At 56.0% G+C, this 13,871-nt stretch overlaps 1 protein-coding gene across 1 annotated transcript in view; it reads left to right on the top strand.

The window, feature by feature from the left end:
- Positions 1 to 13,650, top strand: part of RBM19 (RNA binding motif protein 19) — a 70,289-nt gene extending 56,639 nt beyond the window's left edge. The window contains exons 24-25 of the mRNA XM_069795315.1: positions 3,707 to 3,820; positions 13,258 to 13,650. Coding sequence (XP_069651416.1) covers positions 3,707 to 3,798 — 92 coding nt within the window. The 3' untranslated portion in view covers positions 3,799 to 3,820; positions 13,258 to 13,650. The remainder of the gene's footprint in view (positions 1 to 3,706; positions 3,821 to 13,257) is intronic.
- The last annotated feature ends 221 nt before the right edge of the window (positions 13,651 to 13,871 follow it).

The raw sequence follows: 13,871 nt of genomic DNA, 5'->3' as shown, positions 1-13,871 counted from the left end.
TTCTGAGTCTTTGTAATGTTCCAGGGGAAAGTGAGGACCCCAGAAGTGGTCACCAGCTGCCAGAGATGGTTTCAGTAATGCTGTCAGGAGCGAAGCCACAGCCCAGCCCTGATGGCTGGGACTGCAGCACTACACCTCGCGCTTGCTCTCCTGCCTCCGAGCACGGTCTGAGAGAGGTTTAAGCCTTTTTGCTCGTTTCTTTTGAGTTTTAATTGCACCCCACTACGTGTTGTTAATTCGTGGGACCTGCTGCTGCAAGGTGGCTGGAAAGCCCAGGAGCTTTCCAGCCAGGGGAGGATTTGATGCTGCTGTGGATAAAGAGACTTACCTACTGTAACGTGGTGAGGAGAAGCCACGGAAAGGTTGGCCAACGGTTGGCCTTGGGGCCCCTAATCCGGACCCTAATGTGGAGCAGGGTCGTGGCAAACGCTACATCAGGGCAGCGAGGGATGCGTGAACCCTGCCACCAGCAACAGCTCAGCCCTCATTTGGGGAGCGGGAACCCTCCCTTTGGAAAACAAGGATCACCGGCATCTTTGAAACCAGCAGGGAGAATATTTTGGCTCCGCCAAAATAGCAACAAAGGGCTCCCAATGGCCTGCGGCTAAATTGCCAGCCGAGGGGCAGATCCGGATCTGAGCCCTGCGTAGGAGGGAGCGCTCTGGGGTCGCATCCAGAGCCCCAGTGCAGACCCTGCATCCCCACCATCCCGTAACCGCAGCCCACGAAAGGTCTGCCAACAGCTCCATCCCCTTTTTTCTTCCCTCGCTTGCCCGGCACGGGGCGACGGTTGCCGCTGCGACTCCATCCCGGCGAGCCTCGCCGGGGGGGGAAGATTTGCGAGGAAGGCGGCGATACCCTCAGCGTGCGCGCGCTCCCTCTCTCCCGGGAGCTCGCGGTCCGTGCAGGGAAGGTACTTGCTCCCAATCCAGCTAAATTACTATTGACTTGTGTTCTCTGCGCTTCACAAACATTGCGCTCAGCCGTCACCAGCGGGGCTGGCGGTATCCTGCCAGGGCTAACTTGGGAAGCCAGCTGTGCCGGGCCGTTTTTTTCCTGCTCTTTCCCATCGATCAAAGAATTAAATTGACAGATGGGGAATTCTGCGCGAGACGTGGGAAGGGGAAGGAATGGCTGGGGGGGGGGGCAGTTTATAGGAAGGATGGGGTGGAAAGAGGGGATGCGGAGGCTGCGGGGTGGGGGAATGAGAGGTGCACGAGGAGGGGGTCTGGCTTGTATTTTAGTTGTGAGAGCGTTTCCAGCGAGGCCCCTGGTCTCAGCAGAGGGCTGCGGGTGGGTGTAAAGCAGCGGAGCCCCACTGTGGCTCGCCCTTGGTTATTTACCGGTGTTTGCTGGAAGCCGAGGGTTTGCAGGAGGTTTTGCTCCACTCTGGACCCGATCCTTGTGCCTTCCCCGCCAGGGTGGGAAGAGTCTTCCCTGTGCCTGTCACCTTTCCCAGGTTGCTTCTCCTTCGGCCGCAGAACCCCAAGCTGCTCCTTTTACCTCCCGGCTGCATTACAGACCTGCCGTGCTCACCCTCACCTCCCAGCCTTTTGGGCTTCCTTTTTTCTCCTTTCTTCTTTTTTATTTTTTTCGATTTTTTTTTTTTTTTTTTTTTGAGAGAGCATCTGTAACTAATGCAAACACATGCCGTAGCCGGAGAGTAAAACCCTGCAGGATTAGCGTGGCATCCGCAACCCTGCCACGTTCTAATCCCGTGGTAATCCCCCTCTCAGCCCACCCCTGCCGGCTTTGGCTATTGTTTAAAGGAAGCAAATGGGATCGTTAGCGGGCAAACCTTAACCAGCTTGGAGCAGCAGAACGGAAGTCGAACCAATTCGCTTCCCCACCCTCCTGGGTTGGGTTGGTTTTTTTTTTTCCCCCTTTTCCTCCTTGTTAGGTGGGTTGGGGGAATGCTCCCAGTGCTTCCCGACGGTGCCGTGGCTGAGCCGGTGAATCTGGAGCACGCGGTGGGGGCCGTTTGCCCTGCCAGCCCCCTGCCCGTGCCCCGGCAGGTCCTCTGGGTGCACCACACTGCTTGGGGATGCTCCCTTAGCACCCCGCATCCGGCACCCCGCATCCAGCATCCCGCATCCAGCATCCCCTCCGCCGCGCAACCCCCGCCATCGCCTCTGCGTGGGGCACATCAGAGTCTGGTGGGGAAGGGGTGGCAGTTGGGGGACAAACTCATCCCTGCTATGGATTTGGGAGCCGAGATGATGTTCGATGCCATTTTTGAGCCCTGAGCGCAAGGCTGGCCAGGCGAGCAGGAGCCAGGAGGGCAGAGTAAAGGGGAGGGAGAACCGCTGAGCTGGCACCTTCCTCTGGGGTGGGTTGTCCCTCGTGTCTTTGGATGGTTGAACTGGGAAGAGCTGCTGGAGGGTCCCGGGTTGGCACCTTGCAGCCCCCCTTGGCTCCCCCGAGCTTGGTGGGGTGGGCGCTGGGAGGAGAGCGGGGGCCGCTGGCACCCCAGTCCCCCTGCCCGTCCCTGCAGCCCCCGGTGGGGAGGGAGGCGGATTCTGGCGCACTGTCAAGGAATTAATTGAAAAATAAAATCATTAGATGGGAACTCCAGAAATGCAAAATTGTTGGGAGTTGGGGGGGAGGCGGAGGGGGGGGATGTGAGCTTTTGTCAGGTTAATTTCTTCTGTATTGATGTTTTGTGACATTTACTTGTTGTTTATCTCCCGCAGCAGCTGTAATACTAAAAGAAAATGCACAGCTTGTTCCATTTATTTATTTTACACCTTTTCTTTAGTCCTATGGTATGTTTGTTTGTTTGAGAAACCCAGCGAGGCTTTTGATGTCTGAAAGCAGGATTTAAACAGCTGTTCTCCATGTGCTGCTCGCAAGCGAGAGCCGCTGGCTGGGGAGCGAGTGGGGGGAGAGGGGGCTGTGCCGCAGCTCCTGCCGAGCAGGCACTTCTTGCCCGGCGAAGAAGAAGCAACGCCGACATCGGCCTCAGCACAGGGACCAAATGGCTTTGTCACCCCTGGTACCGGGCAGCGATGCGGGTTTGGGATGCTCGCTCAGGTGCTGGCAGCCCCGGGGGGGATTTCTCGCCCTCCCGCAGGCTGTAGCATCCGTGGAGAGGGATGCGTGCACGGTGCTGCGCCCCACAGCAGTTTCGGGAGTGTGATGATGCCGGAGGGGGGTCACAGGACAGTTCTGTCAGTGTGGGGCAGGAGAAGCAAAGCAGGAACATCTTTGCCCCAGGAGCTGGGGAAGAGCCAGCCTCTTGCCTTCACCCACTGCCAGCCAAGGTGGGAGATGCAGGCTGGGCTCATGTCTCAGCAAGGATGCTGGTGGCTCTGCGTGCCGCCAAGAGCCTTCTTGAACCAAAGCTGGTGTCTAGATTGGTCGTACGACCACTTTTGGACAGGGGATGGGTGAACTGGGGTCAGTAGGAAGGGTCATCATCACCAGTGAGTCCTGTTTGGACGCTGGGGCCGTTTGCTTCCAGCAAAGCCTGTGAATCAAAGCACGGGTGGTAGGTATGGAGTCACCCCTCCAGCCACGGTGTCCTGCCAGGGTCTGGCTGGTGAGGAGAACTAGATGATGGTTGAGGGGCTTTACCTGGGAAGGGGATGAGTGGGGCTGGAGGTAGCAGGAGATGAGCTGGAAGCGGTTATGTGTGGACCCGGGTTGTAATCTTTGCTTTTCTTCTTCTCCCGCATCCCCTTCGCTACCACCCTGGCCTGGACAGACTCCCCGAAGAAGAGAAAACGATCGGAGGTTTTGAATGAAATCCTGGAGCATCTGGAAGAGGAGGAGAGCAACAAAGACGAGGCCATCTAGCAGCCGCCTGCCGTGCGATGAGGTGGGTAGTGGGGCGGTGGGGCTGTGGCAGGGCACAGCTGGCCATAAAGGTTAAAACGCCTTGGGCTGCCACAGGGTTGGCAGTGCCAGGAGGAGAAGAAAGTGGCATTGCAAAGGCTCAGCATCCTCCGAGCCGGGATGCCACCCGCTGCCTCTCCTCCCTGTCACCCCGCAGACTCATAGCCGTAATCTCAGGGGGTATAGCCCAGATTTGGGCTCGGTTTAGGCTCCGCATTGAAGTGAACGCGTGCACTGCTTGTGTTTCTCTGTGCCTCCCCGGTGTGTGTGTTTGCTTTCCTACAAGGGAAGCCAGCAGAACTGCTGTTGCAGCAGAAATCGCTGCCGAGTTGCGAATTGGCCCTCGCTGTGGTTGGGGGAGAACAGATGGGCTGCCAAAAAAAAAAAAAAAGCGCCTGTTTGGAGACCAGCCTGCAGCTGCCACCACAAAACGGATAGTTTGGCAAAGGCCTTTTCCCTGCCGGCACCCACAGTCTCCGTGGCTTCGCTCCCTCCGAGGGCAGCAAGCACCCCAAGGTCTAATTCATGCCGTCTTGAGTCCTGGCTGGCATGGCTTCTTCTTGGCGTGTGTCTTCTTGGAGTAGCATCTCTAGAGCTTGGAGAGTGTGGGATGGCGGAGGTTGGCAGGAGGGAGCCAGGACTAAATAGATCCCTGTGGTCAAACACCGTGCAGTTCAGCCAGCCCCCCACCTCCTTTTGAGACCACCTAGCAAACCCTGTGTGGGCTCAAGAGAGGCGAGACAGGCTCATGGATCTCCTTTGCGTGTGTTTTTGGCCACGGTGAAAACCCTGGATTGCTGGTAGGAAACCTGTTCACCAGCCACAGCATCCAGTGAAGTGCGGTAAAAACACCAGGGAGGCTCCTGGGTCCCTTCGAACTCCACTCTGCCCCTCTTTTTCCATCCACCGAGGGACTGGCCACCCACCTCCATGGTGATGAAACCCCGTCCTGTGCCGAGAAACTCAGGCAGGGCCAAGAGAAACAAGCGCGTCGCGCTGGTGTGCTGCCTACAGGGCGCTGGGTTGACAAATCCTTCACGCTGGGGAGAAAGTCCCTGCGGCACTTTCTCTAGCAACGCTGTGTTTGCTCAACACCGCCAAGGGGATGATTTTTTGACACCTTCCGGCTCCCATTTTTACAGCCGCAGAAGCGACACCGGTTCCTAAATCTCATCCAAGTGGCCCAGGGGGACCCCTGCTTTTCAGGGTGCTGCTAGGGCTGGGTGCTGCACGCATCCGAAGCGGCGCTGAGCCCACCGTGCCGGGGGAAAAGCCGGGGCTGTCCTCTGCGTATCGGCGCCGGGAAGCCGCCCCCGTGCTCGCTGGCGTGTGTTTGTGTGTGCGATGCACATTAGTGCTGGAGAGGCTGTTTTCCTCTCGGCAATATCTGCCTATTGCTGCTAGGCGGTACCCAATACACCTAGCAGTGGGATGCTCATAACCTTACTTATTACCGGACTTTTGTTCAACCCACAACACCGCTGGCCGCCTGAATAGCGAGCGCATCTGGGCCTAGAGCCGACCAATAACCCTGCTAATACATCTGCCTTCCCGGGCTGCTGCAAGCGCCGGGCACAAGCACAGCACCGGGGCCCTCCTGATGAAAGGGAAGGTGCTTACGTGACGGCAGGAATAATCCGAGTTGGGTTAAATAACTGCCTGCTTCATGCAGTGCATCTGCAGTAAGTGCCGGGGCCTCGAGATAACATTTGTTCCCTTGGAGCAGCTCTGATTTAAGGATGCCTCCAGGTGTACGTGCTGTTAACACCTTCTCCAGCAGCTAGCCCGAGGATGGAGCTGGGGAGGGATGGAGCTGGGGAGGGATGGAGCTGGGGAGGGATGGAGCTCAGAGGGATGGAGCTGGGGAGGGATGGAGCTGGGGAGGGATGGAGCTCGGAGGGATGGAGCTGGGGAGGGATGGAGCAGCGCAGGAGGGGCAGGACAGACAGCATTGCTCGGAGCCCAGGCAAGCCTGGCGCTTTTGGATCCATCCTGTCCTAGCTCCTCTGCAAACCTCCTCCCCGAAACCGGTCCTCCCGTGGGGCCCTGGGCTCAGCACCGGTGGGCTCAAGGCTCGCCAGCTCCCCAGCCCTTTGTGTGGACCCCCAGGAGGAGGCTGAGCGCTGCAGCTCAGTGCCCAGAGCTGTGACACCCCGTGCCAGTCCCCCCCAAACCGTGCCGCAGCTCGAGAGCCCTTCTGCTGCCTTTGAATGGCTTCCCAGCTCCCAACACCGGGCTTTCCTGCTGTGGGGCTCGGGGGACAGACCCCCCAGAATTCAGAAGTGTCCCCTTGGGACCTCTGCAGGGCTGCGGCGTAAAATGCTCATCCCTTCCCGCATCTACCCTGCCCCACAGCAGGCAGGCGCTTGCGGTCGGTGGACGTGCAGGTAAACTGAGGCACGGGTGTTGGAGCAGCGCTGTCAAAGAGCATCAGCTGAAATGGTGATCGCCGCAGAGAAATGGGGCTTTAGCATCCTGGGGGTGAAGGACCGACTGGCAGCGCTCGCCACAAGCTGACAGCTGGCACAGAGGATGGAGGAGCCGGGCAGGATCCCTTCCAGGCACATGGGTCACCCAGCACACGATTTAAGTGAAGCTTTGCGGCGGCGTTGCAGGTTGGGGATGGAATTTCCCGGTGTTTTGTTTTTTTTTTTTTTTTCCTGGGTTGGTTTTTTTTTTCCCCCCTCTCCCTTCATTGTCTTTTGTGGCGGGGCAGGTTTCTTGCTGAGCGTCTCTGAGGTCTGCAGCGGCGACGAAAAGGATTAGCGCAAGCAGAGCATGTAGGCTTTAGAGAACAGAGCAGAGTTTGGTTTCAACATCTAATTCAATTTGTTCTGCCGAGATTGAAATATGAAATGGTTGCCAGTCAAACGTTCAAAGGGGGAGGAGGGAGGAAAGAAGAGAGGGAGCCTTCTTAAATTTAAATTTTAATGAAAATTAATTTAACCCTTTGATATGTTTTAAAACATGTTATTTCCCAGTCTGGAAACAGGCTAGAAAACATTCATGAGGGTTTTTTTTCCGTACCTTCAAACATAATGAAGATTTTCTTTTTCCCTTAATGATACTTATCTTGTTGAGCAGTTTGACATTGGTTAATTTTTCAGGCAATTTGGTATCAAGGAAATCTGTTTGATGTGTGCGGGGGGGGGGGGGCTGTGTATGTGTATACAGATATATATGCCCGTACATTAATTATGAAAGTGCTGATCGCAGCTCTGGAGAACAGTTTGAGTTAATTCCTACTCCACAAGCAAAGACTCGACTTCTTTGTTACGTATTGAGAATCCCACACGTTGCACCCCTAAAATTACAGAGGGTTTAACGGGAATTTTCTGAAAACGAGCATATACCTGCTAATTACCCGGAATGAAAATGAATGCCTAAGTAGGTCTGCAGGAAATTCATCACTCCCCGCTGCCTTTTTTTTTTTTTTCCCCCCAGTCTGAAACAATCCTAATGATAAAATAATGCAAACTCTCTTAACTGTCCATGTAGTTAAACCTGGGAAATAGCCTCCCACCGGTCCTTAACCTTGGCGGTACCTCTCCAGCTGAACACCATCGCAATACGCTTATTTTGTTCGGGGGCGATAACAGTTTCTTTCAGCGGAAACTATTATTCAGAAAGGTTGTATCTATAACAAATGATTGCACCCTAATTGCGGTAATTGGGCTATGATGAGCTGTAGCCCTGGTCCCCTCATTTTGGTGGCTCTTGACACCGCAGGGCTGGTGTCACCGTGGGTGCTGGTCACCCCTCAGCTGCCCCGTGCTCCCTGGGGAGGATCTGGGCGCTTTTAGGGCGCGACGCTCATCTTCTCTGGGTGTCCTTTTTGGGGTGGGTGCCTTCTATCCAGGCTGTGCCCATGGCAAGAGGGGAACGAGCAGCCTCCAAGCCTCTGCCCCTGCCCAAGTCATCACGCAGCGCTCCGGGGGAGAGATCCCGGGGGCTGCCCGGGTTCTTTCGGGCTCCAGCAGATGAGCTCTGGGGGTTTTTCTCTGGGTTTTTGCCGGGTTGCGACGGTTTTGTCCGGGGCGAGACCCCGGCGAGCTGGACGGCGGCGGGAGCCGTGACGGCTGCGGCTGTTCCCCAGGCACCCGCCGTATCCCCGCTCCCCAGGGCCGGCTCTGGAATTGGATTAGGATATTATTCAAATGCAGCCTTTTTACTGAATTAGAGGGTTAACGGCTTTTAATGTAAAACTAGCTTTACTTTATTGCTGCCTGTTGCCAGAGGCCTGTGTGGGCTGTTATCTACTTAAGGGGACAGCAAGCAAGTCAATGCAGAGAGGATGGATATCCAACGGGCCGGGGTTTTGCTGGGCGCCGCGGGTCCCTCTCCTTCCAGGGCTGGGTGTCTCTGCCGAGCGATGCTTCCCGCTGCTCTCGGAGCCGGGCTGTGTGCCGGTGCCCTCTTCGATCGCTCAAAGTGACTCGTCGCCTTTGGAAAAACTCTTGACCACCATCCCTGTTGTTTTTCTCGCCGTCCCACGGAAGGAGGCGGGGGACTCGGTGCAGGCACGGACAGGCAGGTAGCATTCTGCTCCGCGAGCTGTTGTTTTCCTGAGCTGCGAGCTTGAACCGCTGCTGCTTGCAACGTGCCCCCATCCCTCTGCCCAGCCGCGGGTGGCTTCTTTTCATCGCCGTCGCGCTGGTCCTGCCTACCAGCGTTGGATCACGAATTTCAGCTCTTCTCATCCCTTTAGTCCCGTCATGCCTTTGCGAAGTCTTCCTCCCGAGTGTGCCCCACAAGAGCCGGGCTCTGGGAAGCGCTGAAGGGCCAAGCAAGCCTGTGTCTTCGCAGCAAGCGCCGTCAATGCCGTTCACCAGCCCTTTGCCAGAGCTGCAGAAAACGCTCGCGTCCCCCGGTGTTTTTCTTGCTGCTTTCCAGCCCAGCTGCCAGGTCCAGGCAGGAGCTCTGGGATCTCAAGCCTTTCTGTCTGGCTGTTGGCGTTGGCAGCCATCCCCTTCTCCCCGGTAACTCTACCAGCTTTGCTTGTCTGCTCACAGAGGCAGTAAGTGTGGTGTCTGTGCATGCTTGAAGTCGTCTTCCTGAGCAAGATGTGGCAGGAAACACGCAGCAGGGGTTTGGGCTTTTAAAAAAAGCCAGCGTTCGGTTGCTGCTCCCTTGAGATGGAAGCAGCAGTGCGAAGGCAGGCTGGTGGAGCGATGCTTTCCCGCGGAGACCTTCCCTCGCTGCCTCGGTTTCCCCATTTTCAAAGCACGGTGCAGATCTACAGGTGGAAGCAGCTGCGCGCCGTGCCCATTCCCGCATCCCCGCCGGGAGCAGCCCGGCTCCCTGCCGGCTGTGCAGGTGTGCTGCAAACTCCTGTTTTAACTGGCAGTCGGGGTTTGCTTTTCTTCAGCTCCTAATTGTCTCCCTTCCTCCTTTCACCAGCCCTTTGCAGTTGCAAACCTTGTTCGCTTCTCCCTTGCCGGAGGATTAGCCAAGGGATGCTGCTGCTGCTGCTCCATCATTTCTCCGCCTTGCACGGAAAACTCCTTTACCTTCCCTGCAGCCAGCATTAAAATATTCTGACCGTGTCTGAGGGATTGGACGAGTCGCCACTGGGTAGCTGATTGCCACGGATCAGCCGCGTTCAGCCCCAGCCAAGGTGACTCCCAGTAGCTGGACCCCATCGTGGAAGGGGACGGCAACAAACTGGCATTGCCCTGGGCTGCAGCCACCTGCGGGGACGGTTGGCTGGGGTGCTGGCTGGAGATTTTGGGGAGCATGAGCTTCTCCGTAATATCACGGCACGTCTGGACCTTACCCCGGGTCGCACCGTGACTGGCATTCGGCGGCACCACCGCCTTCCAGCTTCCCCCACCACGTTCCTCACCGGAAAATAAAACAGGAGAGCGAGGAGGCAGCGTGCAGCTTTCCAACCCCGGAGCATGGCTGCGTGTGGCTGAGACACGCTGCCTCTTGTTTTCCCTAAATATATGCATTGGAGAGGGAGAGAAATTGCATGGCAGGGCTTGAGATTTCAGACTTAGCCATTCATGAATAATAATCAGGCTCAGTAATTCACAGTAAATAGGTATCCAAATTGGCTAATAAGGGAGGCTTTCACCCCAAACTGGAGCTAGGAAGAGAGGCAGAGAGAATATGAACAGACGTTGGCTGAGGCGGGTGTCTGCACGGTGTGACCTGAATTGGTGAAATACGGAAAGCGATGCCAGCGCCAGAGTGGGGAGAGCAGCGACGGGGAAGGACCCCGGAGAAGGGATGGCGTCCGACCTCCCCTGCCGTGGGGCAGCGGCAGCCAGGCCTGGACCTGCAGCAGCACAGATCCCTACGTTCCACAGTCCATAATTAGTGCCACGTAATTAGGCTCAGCTCGCTCTTCCAGCCCCGGGACCGTGCTGGGCTGATGGGCATCGGCGTGCCTGGTCCGTGCGTCCTGCCGGTGCTTCTGCCCTGCAGCCCCCGTGGACCGGAGGGTACGGGGCCGGTGTCATCACGTCCCCACGCGTGACATCTCCAGCTCAGGGCTTAGCAGAGCTGCTGGGACAGCGATTGCAGAACGTGCTACCTAACAAGGGGAATAAGTGTAGGAAAGTAAGAGGGAGGTCTGTAGTGTGTGTCTGGAGAGGTGATCTTGGGGGAAAAACGGTTTTCTTTGTGTTCATTCCACCAAAATTCAGATTTTGCTTTGTCTGCTGGTTAATTTTCCCCCGTGAGAGCGAGCGAGGCAGTGGTAGGAGCTGCGTTCAGGCGCAGTGAGGTGGGCTGTTGGTCTTCATCTGCCGGCAGCAGGCGAGGAAGAGGAGGAGGTGCTGCCCCACAGGCACCCGCTGCTCGAGGGAGATGGCTCCCAAGTGCTCGATGCCGGACGGAGCAGCAGCGACAGGCGCTCAGGAGGTCACAGAGTCCTTCCCTACAGCAGATCAGCTGCTGCTTCCCAACGAATCCTCCTGTAGCAGCACCTTAAGATGATGTTAGATAAAGTTAAGAGAAAGAAAAAAAATGGAAAACCACCTCTGCAGATCTCGGTGCGTGATTCGGGCTATTTAAATACGCAGAATAGAAGCTCAAAATGCAGCTGATGAGTAGCTGAAGGAAGGCTGCCCCTCCGAGGGCCGGCTGTTGCCAGGCGGTGTTTTGCAGCTGCTAAATGACTTTTTAAATTGAGGAGAAACCTATAGCCACTTTTACAGTCCCCTTAGCTCCCTTATATAGGGCAGCGCAATGGCTGGAGAGCACCACGCTGCTGCTTGGCTGAGTTACCAGATATTACAGCCCTGCTGTCCTACAGCAAGGAATTGCAGTGGATTCGAAATAAACCACAGCAACTCTGGCCAAAGGCGATTTTCCTCCTGCCCTTCCGCTCTCCCTCGCCACCTCTGCCCTCCCTGCGCCGCTGGATTGAGGACGCTCACAAAATTTAGCACGCTGGGTGGCATGGAGCAAACAAATCTTTTTTTTTTTTTTTTTTTTGCCCTGTGACTTGGCTTATTTAAGTGCGTTGGAAGGGAGTTTTGGGGTGTGCAGAGTGTTTTTCCTTGGGGTACGATGGATGCTCTCGATGCCCCAGCAGCTGCAGAGCTGGTGGCCGGAGCCCCCCCGTGCCCCTCCATCCCTTCCCTACAGCTTAAACCGTCCCTCACGGCCCAAAACTGGAGATGGGATTTAGCAGGTGTAATGAGGACAGCTTTATAAGCCACGAGAGACAGAGGGAAAATCGTGCTCCTGCCTCTCCCATGTTTGGTGACCTAAAATCTTTTTGGAGTTAAGTGTAGCCTGTGTTAGCAGCCGTCCCGCTGATGCCGATGGGGCTGGAAAAGTGCTTGGGTGCTGCCCTCTGATCAGTCCAAAGGTTTTCTACTTCATCAGCTTAGAAATCAGACCACAAAATGCAAAATAAAGCTTCCTCCAAAGCGCCACGAGAGATCTCTGTCCTGGCCATACACTAAGTCTCTGGGCAGCCGTCCCCGTGGGGCCGTATCCTGCCTGTGTGGGGTCCACCGTGCCTGGAGAAACCAGGCAGCAAAGACCAGGCTTAAACTCAGCCTTATCCCTCCTGCCGAGCCTCCGAGCCCTGCCCAAGCCCCAAGCGGGACTTCGTATATGGCCGGGGCAGAGATCTCTCGTGACGCTTTGGGTAAACCTTTATTTTTGCATTTTGTGGTCTGATTTCTAAGCCGATGAAGTAGAAAACCTTTTAATTTCTTTTCTCCCCCAGGCTCCAGGTGGGTGTGCGGCACGAGCTGCCACCACCGGCTCGGCCCGAAGCGGGACCCCCCCCTCCAGCCGCTCTGGGAGCATCCCACCAGTGTCTAAATTAACCCAGGTTATTTCGACAGAGCTGAGGCAGGCAGAGACAAGCCGTGCGGTGGTGCCGGTGGCTCCAAAGGCTCCGTAACACCTGGTGGGGAGGCAGAAACAGGCAGATTGCAGGCAGGAGCTGTTTTAATTTCATTTTTCAGCCGAACCCAGCCCAGTGTGTCAGCCTGGGCTAAGCAAGCCCCGGGAAACGGGAAGACAGACCGTCCCAGGAGCAATTTTAAGCACGTGTCAGAAGAAGTGATGCCGGGCGATCGCTGCCCCGGCAAGTCGCAGCTCACCATCCTACCCTCCCCGGCACGATAAACGGGACAGGCACATCACCCCCCCGGGCAGCTGCAAACTAGAGCAGACGCTCCTCCCACCTGAAATTGGGGCTGAAAAATGAAAACTGGGAAGTTGTTTGGGTTTTTTTTTTAATCTAAAAAAACCCCAAAAACCCACCCCGCTCCGTGGTTTCAGCTGGTGTGGCTGGAGCCCCGTGCGCCCAGTGAGTGCGGCTGCGTGAGGCGGGAGGGGGGCGGTGGGGGCGATGGACGGCAGGCAGGAGCCTTGGACTTCGTTAGGATTCAGCCGTTAGATCTCTCCTTTCTCTCTGATGGCTGAGTGTGATTGACACTTACAAATTACCCAGCCAAAAGTGTCGAGTCTTTGACCCCTGAGTAACATCTTTGGCAAGCCTGAGATTTGCCAGCATTTTGTCATCTAATTACTACAAATCCCTTGAAAATTCACTGGCTGGTGAATTTTTAATGCGGGACAATTTCAATGTGATGCATCGCCCAGATGGGCACGCGCGCGTGCTCCTTCCCTCTCCCCCCGCCGCCTCTTCTCCTTCTCTTTCTTCTCCTCCTTCTCTCCTTTCTTTTCTCCGGTTCCTCCCCCCATCCCGTTTCTTACCTCCCTCCTGCCTGTGTGCATCCGTATTCACGGGAAGCGCCCCGGCATTTCGTTCTCTCTCCAAGCTCTCCATCCCTCTGGACTAGCCGGCCGTGCCCGGGATGGAGCCGGGCACTTCATGTCCCCCCCGAGCCCGGCAGTGCCACACTCGAGTCCCCCTCACCGCCTCTCCAGCGGTGGCAGGGAGCTGCTGCGTGGCATTAATTTTTTTTTTTCCCATTTTCTCAGGTCTCTCGCTGATGGATGGAGAGGGAGAAGCCTCCGCTGGGGACTACGACAGCCAGCACACTTGTTGCCAGCGGAGTCCACTTGTCCTGGAAACCCAAGGGCTGATTTATGCCGTGTGTCCAGGTCTCGGTATTCCCAGCCTTTTAAACACACCTTGAATTCGGAGCGGGAGAAAGAGCCCTTGTCTGCTGGCGGCTCCTGCCCGAGGATCACTTGTTAAATCCGGGCAGGGATGTGATTCCACCCATCTCAAAAACCACCCAACCTGGTGGCACAGAAATCTGGGGAGATGGACACTTCCCCTGCTGACCCCAGGGACTCCGGTAGAACCTGCACTAAATGTCGGAGTTAAACGATAATTTCTGTACATTAAAAACCACATGTATATTTTAAGAGTTTTCCAAACTGAGTCACATCTCAGGTTTGTTTGGAATTGTTTGTTTAATACATATTTGCAACAGCTAGGTAGTTATTTTGGTGCGATAGGGAGATAAGCATATTTTAGGAGGGAGGCCTGGGGTTTGCTGCGTTCGGCTTTGTGCCTGTGTCATTTCTGTCCCCGCTCTCAGGCAATCGCCTCCCGTCTCTCCCTTCCCAGCTTTCAAAGGGAAAGA

The sequence above is a fragment of the Haliaeetus albicilla genome, chromosome 10, assembly GCF_947461875.1.
Source record: "Haliaeetus albicilla chromosome 10, bHalAlb1.1, whole genome shotgun sequence".
Classification (NCBI taxonomy): domain Eukaryota; kingdom Metazoa; phylum Chordata; class Aves; order Accipitriformes; family Accipitridae; genus Haliaeetus; species Haliaeetus albicilla.
The sequence above is the reverse complement of the archived record's forward strand: the minus strand, read 5'-3'. Positions and strand labels throughout refer to the sequence as shown.